The 25,292-nt window shown below is 39.9% G+C and overlaps 2 protein-coding genes across 5 annotated transcripts in view; one reads left to right on the top strand and one right to left on the bottom strand.

Annotated features, from left to right (window-relative positions):
* Positions 1-19,690, bottom strand: part of SLC18B1 (solute carrier family 18 member B1) — a 38,118-nt gene extending 18,428 nt beyond the window's left edge. For 2 of the 4 annotated variants that reach the window (XM_019625109.1, XM_019625107.1), the window contains exons 1-5: positions 19,190-19,298; positions 12,635-12,774; positions 4,842-4,937; positions 4,431-4,504; positions 2,999-3,146 (exon numbers count right to left, since the gene is read on the bottom strand). In XM_019625109.1, coding sequence (XP_019480654.1) covers positions 2,999-3,146; positions 4,431-4,504; positions 4,842-4,937; positions 12,635-12,774; positions 19,190-19,283 — 552 coding nt within the window. In that variant the 5' untranslated portion in view covers positions 19,284-19,298. Of the gene's footprint in view, positions 1-2,998; positions 3,147-4,430; positions 4,505-4,841; positions 4,938-12,634; positions 12,775-13,907; positions 14,089-19,189; positions 19,299-19,368 lie in introns of those variants that run through there. The other 2 variants (XM_019625111.1, XM_019625108.1) reach the window with 2 other exon arrangements.
* Positions 19,691-19,787: 97 nt separating this feature from the next.
* Positions 19,788-22,540, top strand: RPS12 (ribosomal protein S12). The gene is made up of 6 exons (XM_019625112.1): positions 19,788-19,848; positions 19,975-20,025; positions 20,210-20,326; positions 21,402-21,504; positions 21,947-22,048; positions 22,451-22,540. The coding sequence occupies exons 2-6, from the start codon at positions 20,012-20,014 to the stop codon at positions 22,511-22,513; spliced, it is 399 nt and encodes a 132-aa protein (XP_019480657.1). The 5' UTR covers positions 19,788-19,848; positions 19,975-20,011; the 3' UTR covers positions 22,514-22,540.
* Positions 22,541-25,292: the final 2,752 nt, after the last annotated feature.

Here is a 25,292-nt window from a genome sequence, read left to right on the forward strand (position 1 = left end):
GGCGAGTATATAACAAACTCTGTATTTTGAGTGGAAATGTTAGGGGGTCGTCTTATACGCCCAGTCGTCTTATACGCCGGCAAATACGGTAATTAACTTTCAGTGTTTTGTAAAGAACATAGGAATTCTACATGTAATCATGATAAGGTCACTGAGACCAAATGCCATGTTAGGTATGTTATCTTTTGGCTGCAGTTTTATATAGAAACTTGGTATGCCAGTACTGGTTTCCCCTGCTGATCAGAAAATCCCTTGAACTGTTGAATCACAGTTTAGATCATCATCACAGGAATTTCTTGGGCACTTTCCAGAATGTTCCACAGAACACCAGTTCTTTAAGAGTCAAAAAGTGGTTCTATAGTCAAATTGAGTTTTGGAACATTAAATAAAGTATCTCAACTATAGAATTTCTCAGAGCCTTAACACACTAATGTGAACTGGACAGCATATGTACATTCCAAACATGTGTAGCCACGAAACTTGTTTTATAGAGCATATCAATGGTCCAGTCTTCTGAATCCTTCTTGAGAAATATATTTCTGGGAAATGTAAACACTATACCTGTCACAATGGCCACCAGTGCATACCAAATGGCTAAAGGACCTAAAATGAACCTATCTAGCTACATACAGAAGGTGCCCAAAAAATGTATACACGTTTTAAGAAAGGAAAAAACTATTAAAATTACGCTGATAGTAACCACTTTGAGCACCTCTTGTAATTGCAGAAGTCAAATGCAACTTGTATTCATTTTTTGTTATCGGTATATATTGAGTTTTACAATTTTAATAGTTTTTTTTCCTTTCTTAAAATGTGTATACATTTTTTTGACACCCTCTATATATTGGGCTGTTGGAAAGGTCATGACATATTTTGTCTATGTTTTTCAAAGGTCATTTATTTATATAAAGAACAAAGATCAATGATATATTGTCCATTTTGTTCAATAACCTTTTGCCGTCTTTCAGTGAGCTTCATAATTCCTCGTTCATAGAAGGACCTATCTTTATTTGAGAAAAATTGATCAAGGTGCTGATTTATAGCCTCATCTGAATTGAACGTTATACAACGCAAGGAGCTGTGAAGAAAGCAAGACAAATGGAAGCCTGACAGTGCAAGGTCAGGCGAGTATGGTGGGTGTGGCAACACATCCCATCCAAGCTCTAATAATTTTTGATGGGTGATCAAACTTGTGTGTGGTCTTGCAATGTCACGATGGAACACAGCTCCTTTACAATTAACAAACTCTGGACGTTTCTGGATGATGGATTTGTTCAAACTGTCCAATTGCCAACAATGCACATTCAAATTGATTGTTTGGTTCCTTGGTAGAAGCTCGAAAAACACACCACCTTTAAAATCCCACCACACTGAGAGCATAACCTTCCTCTGATGAATGTCTGCTTTCGATGTCGTTTGAGGTGAATCATCACGTCGGGACCAAGGCCGTTTGTGCAGCACATTGTCGTAAACAATCCACTTCTCATCACCAGTTATCAGTCGCTTCAAAAAAAGGATCATTTTCCTAACATTTAATGAGCACATTGCAGATGTTTATACGCACTGTCAAATGAGCTTCTTTGAGTTCATGCGGAACCCAAATATTGAACTTGCTTATGTTACATATCCCAGCTTCTTCAGGTGGTCGTGAACGCTTGAATGATGGATGTTTAGTGTTTCTGCAATCTCTCGTGTCGTGTAATGTGGGTTTGACTTTATCAATGTCTTTATTTGTTGTCATCAACCTCTGTGGGCCTCCCTGACTGAGGAGCGTTGTTGAGATCATAATCACCAGCATGGAATTTCGTGAACCATCGTTGGCACTGAGGTTCTTGTAGAGCGTTGTCACTGAAATGCAACTTTTCACAAGCTTGATGCACGTTCTTCCCTTTATGGAAGTAAAACAGTAAAATATGGCGAAAATGCATAGTTCAGTCTTCCATCTTCAACTTGTTGTAAAATCTCCAAAATTCAACCAAATTGCTCAATTTTTTAAAAAATGAAGCTAGAACTGTCAGCTGTTAAATGACATAGCAATAACATAGATGTGAATGACTCTAGTACTTCCAAAAATGAACTAGTGCCATCTGTTGCAAACATGCATCATGACTTTTCCGACAACCCAATACTTAATAAACAGTTGGAATGCTACCTGTCTACATAGAAAATAATTTATTTGGTGGTCAAAACTTCCAAAATATAGTATTAATATGGGTAAATGAGGGAGTCCTTGAAACTAAGCTGATTAGACCTAAGGTTTAGAGGACAATTATATGCTCTTAGGTGACAGCTGGTCTGCTGTGCAGACCTGGGTCCTCCAGGGATGCACAGGTCCAAGGAGACAGCTATAGGAAAGCCTGCCGTGGCCAGGGAGGCAGTAGCCAAGAGCTGGGGCAGGAATCTGGTATGTCACTAGAACCGCATGCCTAGGCACCTAGGCAATATATGAGAAGGTACATCAATACGATGCTACCAGGGTCTGGGTTTTCATGGCAAATGAAGAGCGCACTCCTCAGACAGCACCAAAGCAGCTATGGACTTCGAGATAATCCTGAGATCCCTTCTATGAGTCTGGTGAAAGTGGAGGAAGAACTCTAGTATAAATCAAGTGTCTGGCCATTAAAGACAGCTTTTTTCTAAAGCATAGGACAGCTTCAGGCAGCACAACCCCCCATCTAGGCTACAGAGAGATAGCCAAATACTACTAGGGAGATTAAAAAAAAAAAAAGTCGTATAAAGAATATTGGGCTTGGACCACATTTGCCTATTAAACTGCCCATTCAGGGGATTCTAAGCCCAGGAAGAGACCTAAGTAAGAATAATGTACAATTATTGAAAGCCTGCTGCTGGAAGCACAAATTAGAGCAAAAGGTAACAAACACAGATTGTAGAAGAAAGCAGGGCAAGTAAAATGGACCCCCGCTTTAAGTTGGAAGGGAAAAAGAAATGTTTTAGTATACATTAAGAGGAAAATAGGAAAAATGTATAAAATACGTACCAATACCGTGGCCACATTATTGGGAAAAGCCTTTGCGAGGATAGAAAAGGATGCAGTTATTGCTGCAGCAAAGCTTATTGCATCTGCTACTCTCACCAGAAAACACATGGCAATAAATATTGGTCCTTCTGGAACTTGGTCCAATAAACTAAAAGAGAATGAATAAGACAATTATCAAATGCCAGGCTGGTTTTTATTTTTTTCCTTTTTAACTGAACTCACTGAAAAGTGTAGTTATTAGAATAAATCTCTTCAGAATATGTTTTTTAAAAAGTTGCTTTATTATACTTCCAGTAAAAAAAAATTACCTTTTTTTTGTTGTTGTTTGATAACAATTTGAGGCATAATGAGAGCTTAGTTGCCCTTTTCTGCTGACATATATAAATGATGTCCTAAATAGGCCTTTTGAAATATACAGATAGAAGCACTCTGACAAGAATCAATACCACCTCCACACCCCACTGTGGGGCTCAAACCTTCAAAAATAAGAGTAAATGCAGAAAACAGAAGACCACCCCCCCACCACACCACACCCACACAAAGAAACATTTTTAAAACATTTAATTTGATAGGAAGGCTTTCCTGTGCTTACTTCATCATAACCTTAGCAAGCTCTTATCACTCCATTTTCCCCAAGAACTTGTGTAAGCTCTTCCATGTGATTTGCCACTACGCTGCTGGTTTAAGGACTTCAAGTTTAAGAATTTTCATCTAATTTGCCTATGACACTTATTTTCCGTTTCTCTCAAAGTAGCAGTCAGGGGACCCATTCTGCTCCCATGCTCAGAAGTGAGCATGCGACTTAGGCCTGGCCAATCAGAGCATTCTCTTCCCCTGGCTACAGTGATCTTGATGTAGGGATGGGTCATCAACAAAGATCAGGCCAGTGGAACTCCATTCTGTGACTCTATAGAAGGTCTTAGGAAAATGGCATTCTTAGTATGGGAGCTGCTGGGGCCAGCTTGCCACCACAAGGGGAGTTTATCCCAGAACAAAGCACAAGAAAAGGAAAACAAAACCATGAATTTGAGAAAAACTTCTGATGACATTATCTTAACATATATATCCTGATGTTCTTCAGCTGATTCTCCAGGTAAGAAATTCACTTTCTTCAGCCCAAAATTTCTGTGATTCAGAAATGTGAGTTACGTTTCTGTCACTCACAGTCACAGGAGTCCTAATGAATAGACCCAGTGGCCAGCTTATTGGTGATTCCCTAAAGGGCTCTTTTCTTAAGATCAGTGTCACTCATCCTGTTTTCTACATTACCCAACTCCCTTCACCATGAGTCACATGCCAGTCACATGAGTCACACACACTCAACAATCAGTGGTACTGACTACTGTAAAGAATCCATTGACATTTTAAACTAAAGGCAGATTATGAAGTCTGCTTAAGCTCCTAGACATAGATATATCAGAATATGACTTACCCAAAGAGAATTGTAACTCCTCCTGAGACAAACACTCCTGCTACAAACATAAATTTTGCTCCAATATGTACAAGCTATAATAAATGTCAAAGAAAAGTGATAAATTGATGATTGCTACAACCTAATCTAACAGAAACAAATCCACTCTAGCAGGAAATAAATAATTTGGGGAAGATATGAACAGCTAATATAATAATAATAATTCCTTAGTAGACTAAAAACATATATTTCTGACAAATATGAAAAGTTAACAATCAACTAACTCTAAGAATGGAACTGTCAACAATAGCACAATTCATACAATATAATGGTGGTTATTTCTGTATCATTGTAAATTCTAGACTAATAAATTAGAATAACTCATTACACAATTTTAAAAATTAAAATGTACATATAAACTTTAATACTTACATATTTTCCAAATACCAAAGATGCCAGCAATTCAGTCACAGCATAACATCCAAATATCATACCAATAACTGTATTGCTGGCTTTTTTCTTTTCAGCCTTTAAAAAAATTGAAAAGGAAACCATATTTGAGAGACAAATTAGCATCAATGTGGAAAAATGGAAATATTAGATCAGAGTATCATCTTTTTGTAACATGCATCGGTGTAGCAATTTCAAAAATTAATATTCTAAAATAAACAGAGTGAAGAAGTATAGGAAACTACTAAAACTTAGTCTTTAACATGAAAATAATTCACTCGCTGTGCTTATAAAGAATTGTTAGCTTTACAATCTTGAGAAAGAACAAAGTTGGAGACATCACACTTCCTGATTTCAAAAATAAATTACATGTGAGGTGTGTAAGTGTCTAATCATTATGTTGTTTTGTACACTTGAAACTAGTAATAAAAAGAATTACAAAACTGTAGTAATTAAAACAGTATGGCACTGGCATAACTACATACAGATAGATTCATGGAACAAAACAGAGAGCCCAGAAATAAACCCATACACATATGGTCAACTGATTTTCCACAAGCGTGCCAAGGACCCACAATGGGCAAAAGACAGTCTCTTTAAGAAATGGTATTGGAAAACTTAGATATCCATATGAAAAAGAATGAAATTGGACCCCTATCTTACACCATTCACAAAATCAACTCAAAACAAATTAAAGACTTAAACGTAACACTTGAAACCATGAAACTCCTCAAGGAAAAAGTAGGGAAGGTACTTCTTGACATTGGTCTTGGCAATGATTTCTTAGATTTGACACCAAAAGTACAGACGACAAAATCAAAAGTAGACAAATGGGACAACACTAAACTAAAAAGCTTCTTCATAGCAAAGGAAACAACCAACAGAGTGAAAAGGCAATCTGCAGAATGGGAGAATATATTTGCAAACCGTCTATTAGATAAGGGTTTAATATCCAAAATATAAAAATCCCCTATAACTGAATAACAAAAACACCAAAGAACCTGATTAAAAAATGGATTAAGGTCTTTAATAGACATTTTTCCAAAGAAGACACAAAAATGGCCATCAGGTATATGAAAAGGTGCTTAAGGGTAAATAATCATCAGGAAAATGAAGGTTAAAATCACAATAAGGTGTCATCTAACACCTGTTAGGGTGACTATTACTGAAAAAACGAGATAAAAAGTGTTAGTGAGGATGTCAAGAAATTGGAACCCTTATATACTATTGGTGGAATGTAGAATGGTGCAACCACTATGGAAAACAGTTAGAATGGTCCTCAAAACATTAAAAATAGAACTACCACATAATCCAGCAATCAATCTGTCTGCTAAGAATTGAAAGTAGTGTCTCAGAGAGATATTTACAGCCCCATGTTCACTACAGCATTATTCACAATAGCTAAGAAATAGAAACAACCCAGATGTCGACTGACAGACAAATGGATAAAGAAAATGTAGTATATACATACAGTGAATATTACTCAGCTTAAAAAAAGATCCCTCTTTTTTTTTGCATCTGCAACAACACGGATGACCATTGAGGAAATTGTGTTAAGTGAAAAAAGCCAAACACAGAACAAATACTACATGATTCTTCTTATATGATGTATCTAAAATAGATTCAGAAGCAGAGAATAAAGTGGTGGTTGTCAGGGGCTCCAGGGAGGGGGAAGTGGGGAATTATTGCTCATTGGGTATGAAGTTTCTGTTAAGCAAGATGAGCTCATGTGCTGTTGCCACACAAAAAAATAAATAAAGGAAGGGAAGGAGGGAGAGAGGGAGGGAGGGAGAGAAGGAAGGAAGGGAGGAAGAAAGGAAGGGAGGGAAGGAGGGAAAGAAGAAAAAACACAGGAAAAAAACCCCACAAAAGAACACGAGGAAATTTTTGTAGGTGGTGGATATGTTTAATATCTTGATTGTGATGATGACATCACAGGTATACACAAATGTCCACACTCATTAAAAAGGATATATTAAATGTGTGCAATTTTTTCTATATTGATTATACATCAATAAATCCCCCCAACGCCCTCAAAAGATTGTTGGCTTTGCCTGGCAAAAAATCAGAATTAAAGAGTATAAGAGTATAAACAAAAGCAAAAAATCTTGTCTGAGGAAATTTGGGCTTTATTTCACACACCGAACTGAGCTTTATGATATCTATGAGATAACAGAAAATATATTGGTCTCTGCCCCTGGTTCCTGGTACAGTGCTAAAACTCTTGTAATTTTCTAACTGATAAGAGCACCAGGAATATCTTTTGTTCTAATATTTGGTTTCTGACCCTTATTCCTGACACCGAGCTCCTAAATCCCTTGGAATTTCCTGGGTGATAGAAATGTCTTTTATTCTAATGAAGTGACTCTGGGTGGACTCCTGGATGGCACTGGTAACCAGAAAGACCAAGACATGATTAGAAGCTTGGAACCTTCAGCCCCACCCCCCATTCTCTATCGAGGGACTGGAAATTGAGTTAATGATTTATCATGCCTACCTGATGAAGCCTCTATAAAAATCCCACAGGTTTGGAGAGCTCTCAGGTTGGTGAACCTGTTGAAGGGCTGGGATACTGGCAAGCCCAGAGAGGGCATAAAAGCTCCGTGCCCTTTCCCACATGCCTTGTCCTACGCCTCTTCCATCTGGATGTTCACCTGTATACTTTACCATATCCTTTCATAATAACCAGTAAACGTAAGTATTTCCCTGAGTTCTGTGAGCCACTCTAGCAAGTAGTCAAATCCAAGGAAGTGGGGGAGAGAGGGTCATGGGATTCCCCCAATTTACAGCCGTCAGGCAGAAGTTGTGCATAACCTGGGGACCCACTATGATCGGCATGTCCTGTGGGACTGGACCCTTAACCTGTGGGACCTGTGCCGTGGGGTCTGTCAGAATTAAATTGAATTGTAGGACACACAGCTGGCAACATAGAGAATTTATTGGTGTGGGAAAAAAAACTACACATCTGGTGTCAGAGTGTTGTGAGGGTGGTAGCGGGTGGAACAGATAGGAGGAAGAGTTTTTCCTACTTAGTATCATATTTAGTTACAGGATGGAACTCCACTGAAAACAAAAGCACTCTGCCAGTCAAAAAACTCAAGAATAGGTAGTTCCTTGATCTGGCACATAAGTCATAGCAAGGCCCATTCAGTCTAGCTCTCTGTTTCTGATATTAACACCAACTACCTGACAGTTTAGAGAAGCCAAAGTTTTCTTTCCTGACATCATCCACACAGATAAAAGATGCTTTCTCCACCATCTGCATTCTATGTTCTCCCAAAACACCTATCCATCAATTATATCTCTAAATGTTGATAGCCTGTTCTATCAGTGTGTTCCTAAATTTGCTACAGATGATAGAGTATTTATTCTACATCTACTTCTTTTGAGCTCCAAATGCTACTATTAGTTGTGATATACAACTGAATTCATGTATACAAATAGACAGGAGATTTGAAAAACTTTTAAAAACCCTGGAAATGTAGATCCTTACATCAGGTTCTGGCTATAGCCATTTAATGAGTAAAATATGAGTTTAATTTCTTTAAGGTAGGATGAACAACTTGGCATACCGTGAAGTACAAAGCCTGCACTACACAATTTTCTGTCTTCCCAGACAGTCAGTGGTCATTTATTGAGCACCTTCTATGTGTCAGGCACTGTGCCAGGAGCCAGGAGTGAATATTTACGATTGGAAGATCCAATTTAGAGTCATCCTTTCAACAGAACTCCAGCTCTTTTGCAAATAACTTTACTCTTAATACAGAAATGCATGTGCACGTACACACACTCCTACACCCTTTAAAACCCACTCTCTACAACAACCATAATCCCATTTCTTTACCTTTTCTCCCTAACTACAATTTTAAGTTGAAAATTTACACCATTGTTTCCCATGTAAAGTTACAATCATTATTCAATCTTCGTCTTTTTCAAAAATGTTTTCATGTTAGACTCTGTCTCTTTAAATAAACCCTATTTCTCATAGCATAATATCACAGGAAACTAGATAGGTGAATTCTATTATTCTCAGCTCAACTTTAGGAAGGGCCCCCTTACTCCAGGAAGTCCCCGCTGAAATGGAGTCTTTAAGTAGACTCCTGGTGGCAGGAGAGGGTGGAAAGGTTGAACCTATAGCACTGTAGTAATTACTTGGGCAAGATTTAAGTCCCTAATTTTATGGGATTCAGAATTAGCCACTCCCCATCCATTACTAATAACCACATGAGATAATGGTATGCAGACAAGAGAGATCTCATGATAAAAGATACCTTTAATGGCATCCTTGCAAAAGGTTGTGCTCTATGTAGGCTGGAGCACAAAGTTGACATTTCTACTACACAAAGGTAAGGTAGTGTTATGAGTTGAATTGTGTTCCTCCAACTTCCCAGTGCCTCAGCATGTGACCTTATTTGGGGATAGAGCCTTTCATAATCAAGTTAAAATTAGGACAGTGGGTTGGCTCTAATCCAAAACAATCTGTGTCTTTATAAAAAGGGGAAATTTGGACACAGAGGCATGCATAGAGGGAAGACCACATGAAGAGACACAGGGAGCCATCAGCTACCGACAAGCCAAGCAGAGAGGTTTGTAAGTCAACCTTCCCTCAGAGCCCTCAGAAGGAACCCACATAGCTGACACCTTGATCCGGACAGCTGGCCTCCGGAATTGTGAGACCATACATTTCTGTTGTTTAAGCCACACAGTTTGTGGTACTCTGTGATGACAACCCTAACGAACTAAAACAGGTACCTCAAAGGGAAGGTATTATCAAAGGAGTCTATTGAGATATAATGAGACAAGTAAAGAGCTAATGGAAGCGAGCTTGTGAGCTGGCAGGAGCAAGCTTCAAAATTACCCGCTGGGCCCTGACTCCCCTGGCCAGCACCACTGCACCTGCGGGCTGACAGGCACCTTACATCCATCATAGGTGAGAACAGAACAGGTCCCCATTGCAAAGGCAACCACCTGCACACTAACAAACACCCGTCATAGATGGGAACAAGACAGTTCCCAGGAGAAGACAATTGTAACAGCAGCCCCCCTGCAAGCTGATAAGGACCCTACATCCTGCTTAGAAAAATATAAAACTCGAGCTATACAGAAACGGGTGTAGCTCTTTCTCTCAGACTGCTCTGGCAAAATTTCTTCTGCCAGGACTCTCTCTCTCCCTTTTTGACTTTCAGTAAACCTTTTCTTACTCTTGTAGAGCCTTGTAAATACTTTTACATTCTACAAATGACCAGGGGTTAAGTCTACGCCAAGACATCTTGGTGCCGAAACCCGGGAGTTTCGACTCTACCATTCCCTACATTCTGCGAACGACCAGGGGTTAATTCTACACTAAAACAAGATGTAGAAACAACATTCATTGTCCAAGTTACATTATCCATGTTCTTGGCTTAATAGCTCTAAGTAGTTAATTCTAGAATCTGGCAGAAAACATATAGGGTTATAGTAACATTTATTGGACCCTCGTTATGTGCCAGACTCTCCATTAAGTGCTGTTTCACAGGGTACGTAACGATTAAATAAGGGATGTATTTTTAGCTGCCCCTATTTTATCGATGAGGACACTGACTTGCACAGTTTATAGTCGCTGCTGCCATGAGAGTCTCCATCTTGTGCATGTTCCCACATTCGCTGGCGACAGAACGGAGACGTAGGATGTCCTGAACCACACACCACAGCAGCGGCTGAATAGCACTTTTTGAACCTGGGTCCTGCCGCACATTAGGAAACAAGAACAGCTGTTAAAAGCAACTTCTGCTTCACATGTAATCCCCTGACAAAGGAGGATGGTGCCAGGAAAAGGATGAGCAGAAACAGGAAGCCTGCACCAGAACTTAAGAAGAAGGACCCTGTTTTTCCTTTGCCTAATTGGCTCCGGCTGATAGGAAGGATGACAGAACATGCAGGAGGAACATAAATTTTTCCAGTACAGAAGGCTTTAATAAGAAACGAAAAGAAAGAGACCACTCTTCATATCTACACCTGTTAAAAGTTCAAATGTTCTCTTCCCTGTCTGTCTTCTTTCCTTCAGCCTTCCCTCCTGTGAGCAAAAAACTACATCAAAAACTTAAAAAAACACACACCCACAGCCTGGTTTTCCTTTGTCTATATTCCACTAAGAAGAAATTAAAGTTGGTTGTACTCACTGAGTTCCAGCTGAGCCAGGAAATACACCAGTTCTTCCACATCTTAATTCTACAGGCTCCCACCCAACATTTTTTCCCAAACCCACATCTGGCCAGGCTCCTCCGTTTTGCTCAGACATCTCTGATGATGTCTCACTGAATAAACCGTTGTCATCCTTGGAAGAACGCTTGCATTCTATCTCCAACCTGCCTCCTCAGATCCTCTGCCTCCTTTCAGACCTCGCTGCACCCCAGGCCCAAGCCACACCAGGTTGTCTGCTGCTCCCCAAGACCACGCTGTTCACTGTGCTCATGCTCTGACTGTCTCAGGCTGTTTCCTAGAACACCATTGCCTCCTGTTCATCACAGGAACTACCATTTCTCAAGATCCATCTTAGATTTATCCTGTGAAGTCCCTTTTGGTACCACCCCTTTTTCTCTTTTCCTCCCTCACTCCCACCATGGCAAAACTAACCATTCCTTCTTCTAGAGTCTCGTGACATTTTGGACATCTTTTTCTTTAAGGATGTCCAAATACTTTGCAATTTTATTTTCATACTGTTTCACTCCCAATGGACAGGCAATAGAGGGACATTTTCCTGACCTTATTTCTGCCCTAGCATCCCATGCTTAGCACACTCTAGAGCGGGAAGTCGTTAAACCTCTCACTTCGGTGAACAGGCCTGGACCAGGCCAGTCACTTAACCTCTGAGTCAGTTTCTTCATCTGAAGCATGATGAGATTCTCACTGCTCTGCCTGTCTGTCTTATGCAGGAGCTGCAGATAAACACGGGTATGGGGAAAGTACACTGAAAACTAAACAGCACTGTATGGGTACAGAGTGGGACTGTTCTTTAGCAGAGAAGCCGTTTTTATTCCCTTTTGTTACACATAGAATGGAAGACTACATTTTATCAAAGCAGAGGACTGAGAGGGGCCAGTGCATCGAGTTGAGGCTTTGACAAAGAACACGAGATATAAAACCCACAGGCATATTATTTCCACTCAGCCAAGCCAGTACCATTCCTTTCATACTGTATCCTACCAATGTCCAGATTCCTGGTGGATTCTCTAGGAGTTATTCCCTTTAAGCCTGTGCCATTATCTATAGACCCTAACACCACATAAAAGGCTATGATAAGAAGGAACCAGTCAAAAATAATCCTTGGCACAAACATAGCCTCTAGATTCCACAAGAAAATTCAAATCAGAAAAGGGAATTTAGTGGACCACGGCTTCCTAATTCCAAAATATTAATAAACCAAAACTCCAGGAAATAGAGTGACTGTCTTAACATAGGTCTTTTGCAGTAACGTTAAAATCTCAGTGACTCAGTGCAGCCTCCTTTTTCTCAATTGCAGAAGCCAAATAAAGATTAATCAGATTATATGGTAAGCAAATACATCCTCAGAAGGTCAACTATATTTAGGTGAATTACATCCCAAGATGATGTTCTTTCTGACTGGATTTTCTTTTTCTGGTATCACATATTTTTTAAGAAGTTTTCTGTCTGCTAAAGTTCTATACATCATCTTTACTATATGCAGATCTTTACATTTTTTTTTTATATTTTAAAACAAAATGATTCAAAAGGCTTTTTAAAAATTAAGAGTTCACAAGGTTATAAAAATGTCTCACCTCCTTGGGGAAAAAGGGTCCAAGGATAGAGTAGGACATCATAGAACCTAAGTTCATGGAAGCTGCCGATATCAGTACAAAAAGCTGTTCTCTGGAAAGCCAGGTGGATGCGTGTCCTGTACTTCCTGGAGGGCCATCACCTGAAACGCAAACACACTACAATTACAAGTATGTAATTGGTACCATTGATCGAGGTACACAAATGTCACTTCTGTGCACAGACGATGCACTCTAAAAACATTTGCTGAGCTGAAGGCTATTTTCAATATAGCACATTTGATCAAATGTAACACAATTCTTGTACATCACTGCAATTTTGAAAACGTATCACTTTCATTTACATACTCCCTGTTAGAATTTCGGCGCAGAACTTATCAGACCATCTGATCTGTTTGGCCTCCAATATAAGGCCTATTTCTTTCACATTTAATACATTCCTTGCAGGAGAAAGAGGGAACTGGGGGATCGCCAAAGGGTGCTCACTTAAGTATATAATATAATTTCTCCAGTTACTAGCCTCATGTGCTACATGGCCTCAATAACGTTTTAAGCATGTCATGTTAGCTGTTTATTAAGCATTCTAGGGCAGTACTGAAGTTGAACCAAGTGGAAGTAGGAGAAAACAAACTAAAGCATTCAATTGACAAATTAATACAATGGCATGCTCCTGAAAAGACAAGTCCCACAAATCCGTAAATCAATATTATATTTTTCACACAAATGACTGGTCTTTTGCATCGATTAATTTAAAACTTACTCCCAGGGCTAAACTTTAAGGCACCAGGTCGATCACTCAGTTTTTAACATCCAGCAAATCTATCGGCCATTTTTAAACGAAATGGTTTGGAGAAAAAAGAAATTTAAGAAAAACAGGGTTTGCTCTATTTTTCAGTTTGTCATTGCAGAAAAATCTGTGCAAATGAGGAAGTCTTAAGAATCCTTGTAAAAATGTGGGATAGATGAGAAAGGAAACCTAACAGAAAGTTTAAAAGGGGGAACAACAGTAAGAGCTCAAAATGTAATGCCATCTGCCTAATTGCATACTTATTTGAATGCATTCTTAAACACACAGTGCTTAAAGGTAGAGCTACAGAGTTCCGTAGTTTTTAACCTCTTTCAGCGAGGAAAGAAACGCTGACCGGAACCCCACCGTCAGGCCCGTCTTTTCGATTGCCTTGGAACCAAACCAAGCTAAAGCTAATTCAATCGTCGATAAGGGTACAGGACCCAAGGCAAGAAGGAGCTAGCTTCTGGCAATGCCGGTCTCGGTCACCTCCTGGGGAGCGTGGGCCCTCGGGGTCCCCTGCCGTGTCCATGAGCAGTGCGCGCGGGTCCAAGTTCTCGACCTCCAGCGACAGGACAAGCGGACCAGCAGGCAAAGAGCGCTCAGCCGGGGCCCCACCCGCAATTACCGCGGGCAGCGCTGTGCCCGCCCGAGGCTCCTCGTAACCTCGGTGGACTTGGAGCTCGGGCAGGAGGGGCGGGCCTTTTTTTTTTTTTTTAAAGACACAGGTTATTATCACAATTCACCACTTCGGATATGATGTATTTTTTTATGCCGTATAAGAAAACATAAAATGAAAGTAGAAAGGATGACTTTATATTACACATAGTTGAATCCTCTACCTTAAAATGGATAAAATTTATTCCTATTAAAAGTAAGAAAGGAAGCATATGTGGACACAAAAGATAGACCGCACCTAAACTTAAAGACAAAAATGTGAATTAGAAAATTAGGTTCATACCGACTCTTTTTAAGAGACTTATTTTTCACAGTGGATCAATGATTATAGTGTTGTAACCACGGAAGCCAGACATTAGTAAACATATAATACCTTTCCCCAAACCCGATTTGCTCAGCAAACCTTTTTATTCTCCGAGCCATCCAACAGCTTTCCAGTAAATTTACTTTTTGTTTTACGTTCGGCATAGGTCAATATGCTGCATGCAAAGAACTATAATTGATATAGTATCATCCAAAATTTCTATGATAAACATGCTTAGGTGACCTAACATAAAAAAGCAACAACTGTCATTTACAAATAAAGATATCACTTGTAACCTGGAGACACACGAGGCGAGGGAAGTCATCAGCTATAGTTCACTGTCATGTGGATTAAGTTATATATCAGAAACAAATATGGAAGACTATGTAGATGTTCAACATTTACTAAAAGTTAAAATTGTTTCAAAATCATGACATAGAACCAAAAAAGTGTTTAAAACCATCTCACTCAACACCCTACATTTTGTAGATGAGGTACTTGAGACCCAGGTATTAGAAGTGTTTTGACTGAGGCTACAGGGTCAGGAAATGACAGAGAGGAGAATCTATATAAAGAATTCTTGAATCAGCAGTCTGCCTTTTAACTTCATTGTTAGGATTAGAACCAGATATATGACTAGGACTTTTTTTTTTTTAACGTATCTCTAGCTCTAAAGACAGTAGTGGTCCTGGCTTCATTCCAACGATTCTCTAAAATAAGATCTGCAGTTATCAAACATATTTCAGAGCGTCAGAACCCATTTTTCAAAAGAAACTTACATAGATAACAGCAGAGCTAGTTTATAGGAAACAGCATCGAGGTCTGGAGTCCTACACACTTGGATTCTCCTTATACGACAAGTGAATAAATTTAATGCTAATCCAGGGTTTGCTCTATTGGCCACTACTCTTTATTTCATTTATGTTACCTGTGTTGCTGCTTTATAATTAGTTTATTCATAAACTTTAAGTATTATCTCTAATTATCTTGCTGAGTATATTTAGTTCCCCCAAATTCTGAATCAGCCCTATAGCGAGCGGCTACAGCACCTAAGCAGCTCTAGGTAGCACCTGGTAGCAATAAAAATAAGGGCTGAGGAAACATCCTTAGTAAGACTTATGAAAGCTCAGGTGAGAATTACACAAAGCCCTCAAAATATGTAAGTATTGGCCTAGGCTTCATACTTAGCTATGTAATAATCTAGTCCCATTTCCCATAACCTTTTTTTTTTCCTTAATAAACTGGGTTTTCCAATTAAAGTCCTTACCTATTAACTTTACAAACTACCTACAACTTTAAATAATCTATTCTACTCTTCTTCATCTACTTTCTTATTTTTTTTAATTCGCTTCCCTCTTACCAATTTCTCTTCTTCAATTCTTCCCCTAATGTTTCTTCAGTATGTTCAAAACTACGTGCTACATATGCTGAGGCTAGGCCTGTATATTCCTAACTGCAGAATAATATTTTCTGAGTTTTCTCCTATTTCTTAGCTTCCATTTCCTTCCATTGGATTTATTTTCTACCCTCAAAGGTAGGAATATTTTAAAAGTTTTCAAATTAAAAGTTTTCTGGGATGCCCCAAACCACCACCTAACTCACAAGCGATATTAATTTATGATAGCGGTTCTCAACGTGGCTTTCTGTTTAGGTATGCCATCTTACCCAGATGCTTTTTAAAACTTATTCATTTGCTAAGTTCATTCAGTAGACATTAATTTAGTGACCCCAATATGCAAGTCACTGTACTAAGATGCTGGGTTGTTTGGGGCGGAAGAAAGATAATATTTAAAAACATTTCTGTATGTTTTTCATATCAAGATATTTTATAAGGCAAGTAACTACTTCACAGGCACTGTAGTAAACATCTTATTTAATCCTCACAAAAATATTACAGCATTATCACCATTTTACTCAGAAAAGTAAGCAATTTGCCAAAAGCCACAGTGAGCTGGAATTTTAACTTAGCTCAGCTGGGACCTACCCCTTCAAGATAAAAAATCTGGCCGTTTTCTCTTCCCAGCTCTGCTCATCCAAATAAGCTTTTTTGTAGTTCAACTCAAAGATCTTTTCTGTCATTTAATCTGTTCTACATCTCTTCCTTCTTTAACATCTGTTATGGATAAAATTGTTTTCCCCATATGAAATGTTTAATTCCTAACCCCCAGCATCTCATATTGAGACCCTATTCGGAAATAGGGCTGTTCTCGATGTAATTAGTTAAGATGAGGTCACACTGGAGTAGGTGGGCCCCTAATCCAATATAACTGGTATCCTTATAAAAAGGAAAAATGTGCACACAGAAACAGACACGCACACAGGGAGAACAATGATGTGAAGATTGGAGTTATGCTGCCATTAAGCCACGGAACACCAAGATTGCTGGCAGATCTGGAAGCTAGGAGAAAGGAATGGAACAGATTCCCCGACAGCCTTAACCCCGCAGGTACCTTGATTACAGGCTCTTTGTCTGTAGAACTGTGAGACAATACATCACCTTTGTTTAAGCCACCCCGTTGGTGATCCTTTGTTATGGCAGTTCCAGCAAACTAATACAATATCTACACTTAGATGATTCGGAAACCCAAATTTCAACTGCTCTCTTCTCCTGCTTTTACTGTAATATCCTCTTTCTCCATCTATGCAACTTTTTAGCACAATGAGGTAGAGCCAGTTGTATTTTTGCCAAATGAGAGATGTAAAGTGTTTCTTGAATTCTCAGTGATCTCCCTCCCACATTTAGACTATCACCCAAATGGCTGAAGGGTTAGAAGCATGAGTTTTCAAGTCCACTGGGCTCAAATACCAGCTTCCACATTTAAGATCTTGGGCAACTCTCTAAGTCTTGGTTTCTTTACCTGTTGAAGAGAGCTAATACCACCACCACCACAACGATGATCAAGGAAGAAAATATATGACAATAATTTAGCACATTAACTGGTGTATAAAAAGTGCTAAACAAGATTACTTATTATTTATTGTTCCTAAAACAAACTTTAGAATTTATTTTTTCGTGTTTATTTCAGATGTACATTTGTGTACATTATGTATTATAATCTGCTGGTGTAAGAGTGCCTTTAGTTATTAGGCTCTGGTTAATATTGTGTTCCACCTTTGGATATATCTAAAATTGAGAAAAGGTAACCTTAAGCAAATGAATTAGGAAAATCCATATTAAAGCAGCTTTGAACCACCAGTGTACCCTTTAATTTCATTTCTGGGATTAGAAATGGTTATATAAATAGGATTTCTAAAAAAGTGTAGATACAGTTCTAAGGAGGGAGGTTTGTAACTGATAGAAAAGGTTATTTATAAGGTGAAATATTAATAGGCCCATGACACTTGAGTCTACATAATAGATTATGAGCTGCTAGAAAACAAAAGCCAACCACAGCATAAGCTAAAATCATTTTCCCCTGTATAAATACGTGTGGCAATGATTATTTTCCCCATTTGTTTCCTGAGTTTTTACCGCATTCCCTGCCTCCTCGCATATCAATATAAATATATATATATATATATATATATATATATATATATATATATACACACACACACATATGTGTGTGTGTGTGTGTGTGTATATNATATATATATATATATATATATATATATATATATATATATATACACACACACACATATGTGTGTGTGTGTGTGTGTGTATATACTTGGTGGGGAGGAGAAATCTACTAATATGCTTAGTATATCAACTCTTATTTTTAGATAATGGGAAATTTGCTGACGCACCATTTACCACATTCTTTCAAAAATACAAACGTGTTAAGATAACTTCCAAAAAAGCCAAGGAAGCATCAGTGCTTTTGCCCTTAGTTTTTCTTCCACTTGGAATACCCTCTCCTTTTCTCTCATCTCCCTTTGGAGTCATTTTATTATTTATTTATTTATTTATTTATCTCATTTCAAATGCTGCTATAAGCCTAAAGTCTTTCTCTTACCTCTCCACATCATCCCCACTCTCCAACCCCCATGCCACTTTGTACCTCTCCTGTGGCCTTTAGGTATTAATCTTTGGCTCAAATCTTAATCCCACCCCAAGTATGAAAGGGGCAGGAATATTTTCTCATCTTTATAAACTCTGTAGCTTGTTTGTTTTAAAAGTAAAAGCTCAATAGCTAATTGAATGAACAATTAAGTACGTGAACAACTTTTAGGATGCAGGCTCAACACTTTTAAAATGAAAATTGAAAACATTTGAAAAGCTAAAAATGAATCATATCGATGCATAAAAATTCCAGTATATTTCTGTTCTGGTTAACCCTGCCTCACACTCTTACCATGTTATCCATTTTTGTTTTCAGCTAGGCACTCAATCTGACTAACTGTTCGCTGTTCACTGGATCCAGTGTTGGCATCTATCAAACGCTTAATAATTGCTAACCGGTTTGGTAACTTATCAGGAGAGGAAGTTAAAAGAAAAAAAAAGACTGTACTGATTATATTCGCCTGTATTGCACTGAAAATTAGCGGGCTGGGGAGGATGGCCAATCATTGCAAAATTCGAAATGTTGCTTCCGTGGAATTCCACTCAGGGTTGTAGGGTTCTCGGATCCTACTCCTAACTCCGCCAATCCTGGAGGGCGAAATTAATGTCGGATATCTCCAAGACTACGTTTTCCTCTGTATTTCCAGACCCTATATATCCCTGTGTGTGGTACATCGCGTTCTAAGTGCACAAATTGAATCCTGACGTGCGCGGGATAACGAATCCAGGGGACAATTTAATTTAGCATTATAAAAGAAAAAAAAAGCATTTAAAACCAACCACCTGGCTGAAGGTTCCACTTGACTAACACATCGCCGGGAAAGTAGAATTTGCAACGTGTTTGTAAGTAGTGAAAACGTGTTGGCTTTCGTTTCATGAACACGCACGCGTGCGCGCGCGCGCACACACACACACCCGCCCCCCACAGAAGGACACATTCACGGACATTCAGAGCGCCTTACAAGAGACGGGAGAAAGCGTGCCACTCAGGGAGGCCCAGTTAGGTGGGGACGACGGGGATTACCACACGATATGGTAAAGATTAAAGCTGGCGTTCCGAGGGCCCCGGGGAGGCAGGGGCCTCCCAGGACCTCGCCGACCCCAGCGCTTGGCCGTTCTCGCGCTCCGTAGAGCGAGCTCTCTGGGCCTCCGCACGCCTCGCGCCCGCGGGGAAGGATGACGCGAGGCTGCCCGTGATGGTGCCTGTTGCGCGTGCCAGGGACCAGCAGAGCAGGATCGGAAGAGAAGCAGTTTCCTTGTCTTTGAACCGCCTCAATCCGGAAACAGAAATTCTCGCGGCCCGGCACCACCAGAGACGCCTCATTCGTGGAAGGGAGTACGCATGCGCCGAGGGGTCCTGGGAAACCCTTAAATACCGTCATGTGGGCGCTTCTGGCCTTTTTTCCTGCCGCCGCGGAGTAGCGCGGAGGCAGAGCCTTGGGGTGAGTTGAAGAGGGCCCGAGCGGTGCTTATGGTGCACGGTTCGGTGTCTTTTGGCAGGGATTGGTGATGAGTACCTGGGCCTGAAATGAATTTTTTAGTCAACCAGTGTTTGTTTTGTATTACAGTGCGTTCAAGATTCGGCTCCACCCGTAACCCACCACCATGGCCGAGGAAGGGTGAGCCCAGGGCGGGGGTCTTGGTGCGGCTGAGGGGTAGCACGCGCGGGCGCGCAGTCCGGGCTCTGGGTCAGCTGGGGCGCCTTAAGCGTCCCTGACGGACCTCGTCCGCGATTGCGGAGTCCAAGGTGTTACTACGGCGTGCGGGGAAACTGACGAACCGTTTTGATGCGTTTTGTTTCAGCATTGCTGCTGGAGGTGTAATGGACGTCAATACAGCTTTGCAAGAGGTGCTGAAGACCGCCCTCATACACGATGGCCTAGCACGTGGAATTCGCGAAGCTGCCAAAGCCTTAGACAAGTACGTGTCTCAGTCTCAATACTGTGGGTTGTTGGAACCGGAACAAAACTGCAGCCAAGGGAAGAAAGCGTGAAGTTCATGGTGTTAGCACAAAAGTTCTGAGTCGCATCCGTTCTACAGGAAACCTAGGACAAGGTATCAGAATTCAGATCTCTCTAGCCCACTCCAAGCTGGTGGGTTTCTGTGTGGAATGGGGACGAGCATTTTGATTTACTAGTCACAATAAAACTACAGCGTTTGAATGATGACTTCAAATTGTCGGATACCCCTTCACTCTCTTTATGAGTGAAACTTCACAGTCTGACAAACCTGTAGGATGTGGGGCTAATTTCACATTATTTGGAGATATGGATCTCCATTTGGCGGTTTGCAAAACTTAAACCATGAAGCGCAGTTAATGGGATTTTAAGCTACCTTTTGTTACAGAAGCACCTGGACTTGCAGACGAATTTAGTAAGTGAAGTAGCTTGTAGGAACGTAAATATGGAATATTTGTAAATGTATTCGGTATAGTTTCGGGACTGGTTACATTGGCAAAACTGTGTTAAGTATCTGAGTTGAAGTTAAATGTACTTACAGTTTCTAAGCCAGGCAAATTTAAGTCAGTTCAATAAACTTGGGTGTAGACCAGCCAGTTGAATCCAGTGGAAACGCTTGTTGGAAGTCCTTCCTTAGGTCTTGTGTGAATACCCTGCACTATTTGTATCTTGCCAGTGTTGCAGAATATTAAGGTCTGGGCCAGTAACAAGGAACGACTCTAGTAGTTTGTGGGTCATATAACTGCAGTGTTTGTAAGACTGGCTTGCCATGAGGGCGTGTTTTTGTCTTGGCTACAAAGTGGGTAAACTAGCTTCCCTACATAAACTTGGTACTTTTAAAAGTTATTAAACACTTCGTGTTTCTATGGATGGATTGGGTGACTCAGTTCAGCTTCATCAAACTTTATTAGTTTCCACCAGTGGGTGTGCTGCTTACGTTTTGCCAGTGTACCAATGCAGAGACAACTCCTTTGTAAAAGTGCAAGTGTAGTGGATTTAGGCCTGAATTTTAACTTCTGTTGGATTTTGCATTTCAGGCGCCAAGCCCATCTTTGTGTGCTTGCATCCAACTGCAGTGAACCTATGTATGTCAAGTTGGTGGAGGCCCTCTGTGCTGAACACCAGATCAACCTAATTAAGGTAAGTTACCCATCTAATTTGATGTATCTGAACTATTAAGAGATACTTTGGCTTAATGAAAATTTGGCAGATGTGTCATGAGTAATGCTGTCGAGTGAATTTTGTCATAACCAGAGCAAATTGTGTAGTCCAGCTTTCTGCAGGTATGAAAAACATTACAAAAATGTAATATTTGTTGTCTATGCTAAAGGTAATACGGGAAGCAAGCATTTTATTCCTGCAGTGTTAAATACTAATTTTGATGTGGGTGTGGAACAAAACGGGTGGAATCACTATAGATGATCTTGGTGCTGTACATGATGACAACTGGCTCCCTCTACTGAACTGCAGTGAGGAAACTGCCATGTCACCCTATCTGACTACAGCTACCTTTTGGCTTTGATTTACTGTCAGTAGCATTAATGTCTACTAATGAGGTGATTTAAAAATTTCCTCCCAATAGGTTGATGACAACAAGAAACTAGGGGAATGGGTAGGCCTCTGTAAAATCGACAGAGAGGGAAAACCCCGTAAAGTGGTTGGTTGCAGTTGTGTGGTGGTTAAGGTAAGTCACTTTATCTCTGGGATGAAGGTTGTGCTGGCTAGTGAATCTGCATTGTTAATTCAGGAACCCCTTTAAAGAAAAAATGTGATTCTCAGATTTAAAGTTTTCTGCCTTGAACAAAAGGAAACAAGCCATAATTCAAGCCAGCCAATGAATCTGCTTATCTGAATGTGTTTCTGCAGAAATATAGAGAAAGCTGGCAATAGTGAAGCCATGTTACGAGCCTTAAAGGCATTGAAGTCATTAAGGTCCCTGAAAATGGCTACAAGAAATTTTAATGGGGAATCATTTTTGTAAGACATGAGTTAATTTTTAAAGTCTTCAACTGTAATTAGTGCTAATGACTTGGTTGGTGGAATTTCTAAATGTTAGTAAAAAAAATCCAATATGACTTTTTTTTAGGATTATGGCAAAGAGTCTCAGGCCAAGGATGTCATCGAGGAGTACTTCAAATGCAAGAAATGAACAAATAAACTTGGCTTTTGTTTTTCATCTCTTTCGTTTTTGGTTTTTTGGTGGGGAAGTAATATAAGGTTCCTATTAGTGAAGAACAAAAGTTAATCGTTGCAAAATAATTAGAAGCGTGCTATTGGTTCCCTCTTTGGTTTGTAAATGAAAGCCTACTCTCCTGACCAGTAAGTAACTTAAGTGTTGGCAATTAAAGTGAACAGTGTAACAAAGATAAAGGTTTATTGTAATGGTTTCTTGGGATGGACATTTACCATGACTGACTTGGCCAGCCTAGAACCGGATAAATGGTCTGAGGCTAGTCAAGTATGGGTGTTAATAAGTTAGAATCTTAGAGCTGGACAGGTCAACAGCAAAGTACAAAGGTGGCCAGGACTGGATTTAGACGATGGGACACTAGCAAGTAACATACTGTCCGGGGGTGCTTATGGACATGCCATTAGGAAAGGTCAGGGTGTTCATTGAACTTAGGTACCAAACAAGGTAATGCTTCAAGGTACTCCAGTCTCTAAGAATCTCAGGGAGGTAATGGTGACTTACATATTTCAAGATCCAAGTTTTGGGTATTGTGGGTATGAGTATGAAATGTTGAGCCTGGTAAGAGTACTGGAGGTTTTATAATTGGAATTGCTGGTAAATTAACCAGCTAGTACTTTGAATTTCTCTTCCCCCTCCTTGGCCAGGCTTCCTAGACAGGGCATGTATTGTGAAGCTGAACTTGAGCCAGATTTGGTTTTGAATGCTCAACTGTTCTATGTTTTTATTTGCATTTTGGGAATTTACAGGTTTAAGCCCTTTTCCAAAATGTAACTTGAAACAGTAGCCTCTAATATCACCAAACGCTGGTTGTGCTCCGCATGAATATCCACCAGTGGAGTGAATGGCTTTAAAATGAATTAGAGCTAATGTTTTATAAAGCATATGGATAGGTCCCTTAGATGATGTCATTTGAGCTTGTCTTCTACCATTAATTGTCAACCTGAGCTATTTGGCTTTTCTAAGGAAAAGGGTCAATTGTACTGTCCTTATATCAGCATCTATTCAAACATTTTGAGTCCCTGTTCTATTGGATTGTTGGAAAAGTCATGATGTATTTTTTCTGTTTTTTGTTGCAAAAATGTGTCCTGACTTCCGACAGCCCAATGTATCTGGTACTGTTTGAGCTGTTAATGCAGTGACAAAAACTACATAGTAAACTGGCATTACCATTTATAGGAAATTCTGTAATTGAGGCAAGGGAAAAGAGCAATTTTGATAAGTAGATTTATGCTTTTTCACTCATTGGCTAGGGACAGACTCTTAACGTCTTCTCACCGATTTCCGATTAAACCTACATTGGCATCTCAAAGTAATTTTCCACCCTTGACCCCACCACCTCTCTTCAGTACTCTTGACTGCGTCTCAAAATCAGTCCTTCAGATAGTGTCCATCCTCTGATTCACTTAAGTCTCTTGAGGATTTTGTTCTCTGCTAGAATATGGTCACCAAGACCTTACTGGTCAAATCCAGTAGCTATTAAACAGCTTTTTTTGTCTTGACCTCTGCTGGCATTTAAAAGTTTTGTCCATACTGGCCTTTGCCACATTCTTTCTCCCATTTCTTAATGCCCGCCCATTTCATTATAATAGTTGCAGATTTAAGGCTGTTGTCCTATTTCCCTATAGCCTTCCTGGGACATTGCCCTTTGACCATAGCTTTCACGCTAGATTCCTGTGATTTCTACATCTTCCTTTGTTTTGGCTCTGGTAATGGTGTGTGCTAGACAGCTCAGTGAGGACAGCCACTTGGCAGCTGAAGTTTTGTATGCCTCAAAGTGAACTTGATCTTCCCCTTAAAAACGTTTTTGGTTAGAGCTAAGGAACATCTAGTGTATACCAGGCTCTGCATCAAGTGGTTAACATGTTACTTCCTGCCAATTTCCAAAGTAGGGGGGTGTCAGGCATCCTCAATTGTCTCTAGCCGTCTATTCATCCAGGTGATAGCCTCCCAACTAATACTCATGTGTTGAGTCGCTGGTCACTTCATACTGCCCAGGGTTGGAAATGAAGTGGCCACACCTGTCTTTTCATAACTCTTTAGGTCCTGCTTTTGCCTCACGTTCCTTTTTTCTTTTATCTGCTTACTGCTCCTTCAAAATCCAGATCAAATAGAACTACAACATTATAGTTGTGACTTGTGTGTATAATTTAAATGGGATTCGCAAGAGCCCATCCAAGCTGTAGTGCCAGGGCGGAAGCAGGTATGTTCATCTTGTATTGGGGGAAATAATAGTTTTATGAAACGTGTTCCTGTGTGCACTTAAAATCTTGTTGACATCCCACATGTACCGGAATCGAGGTAAATCTGAGCCCAGCACTTGATTTTCTTAACTCCCATGGTCAAGGAGATGGGTATCCCTGTTCCCCTGGGCTTATAAGAACACTCCAAACCAAATCTCTTTCAGTCCTTAACTCCATTCTTGTTTTTGCCTCGTGTTGATATTACTAAGATTTGTATCATGCTTTTGTTAAGCCACTTTCAATGCTTTAAAAAATGAACAAGGACAGCCATAGAAAAATGATAAAAAGGCTGTATTATGCTGGTGTCTTAAACAAGAATTTGTCCATCTTTAACTGGATTGTTGAGGCAATGGAACCATTAACATGAGCAGAGGTGTTATAAACTCGAAGAGTATAGAAACACCCAGTCTTAAGATGAATCTAGCCCTCAAAGTGGAGCTTGATTTTTTTTTTTTCCCTCTTCCTTTTTAGGTGAGTGTACATAGAGTTGGGCTCCA

The sequence above is a fragment of the Hipposideros armiger genome, unplaced genomic scaffold (genome assembly GCF_001890085.2).
Source record: "Hipposideros armiger isolate ML-2016 unplaced genomic scaffold, ASM189008v1 scaffold_614, whole genome shotgun sequence".
NCBI lineage: Eukaryota > Metazoa > Chordata > Mammalia > Chiroptera > Hipposideridae > Hipposideros > Hipposideros armiger.

What these genes read in the sequence shown, in the direction of transcription:
- RPS12 (XM_019625112.1), top strand. An exon ending in ACCAGATCAACCTAATTAAG is followed by an intron (nt 21,505 to 21,946) that starts GTAAGTTACCCA and finishes TCCTCCCAATAG; the next exon opens with GTTGATGACAACAAGAAACT. An exon ending in GCAGTTGTGTGGTGGTTAAG is followed by an intron (nt 22,049 to 22,450) that starts GTAAGTCACTTT and finishes ACTTTTTTTTAG; the next exon opens with GATTATGGCAAAGAGTCTCA.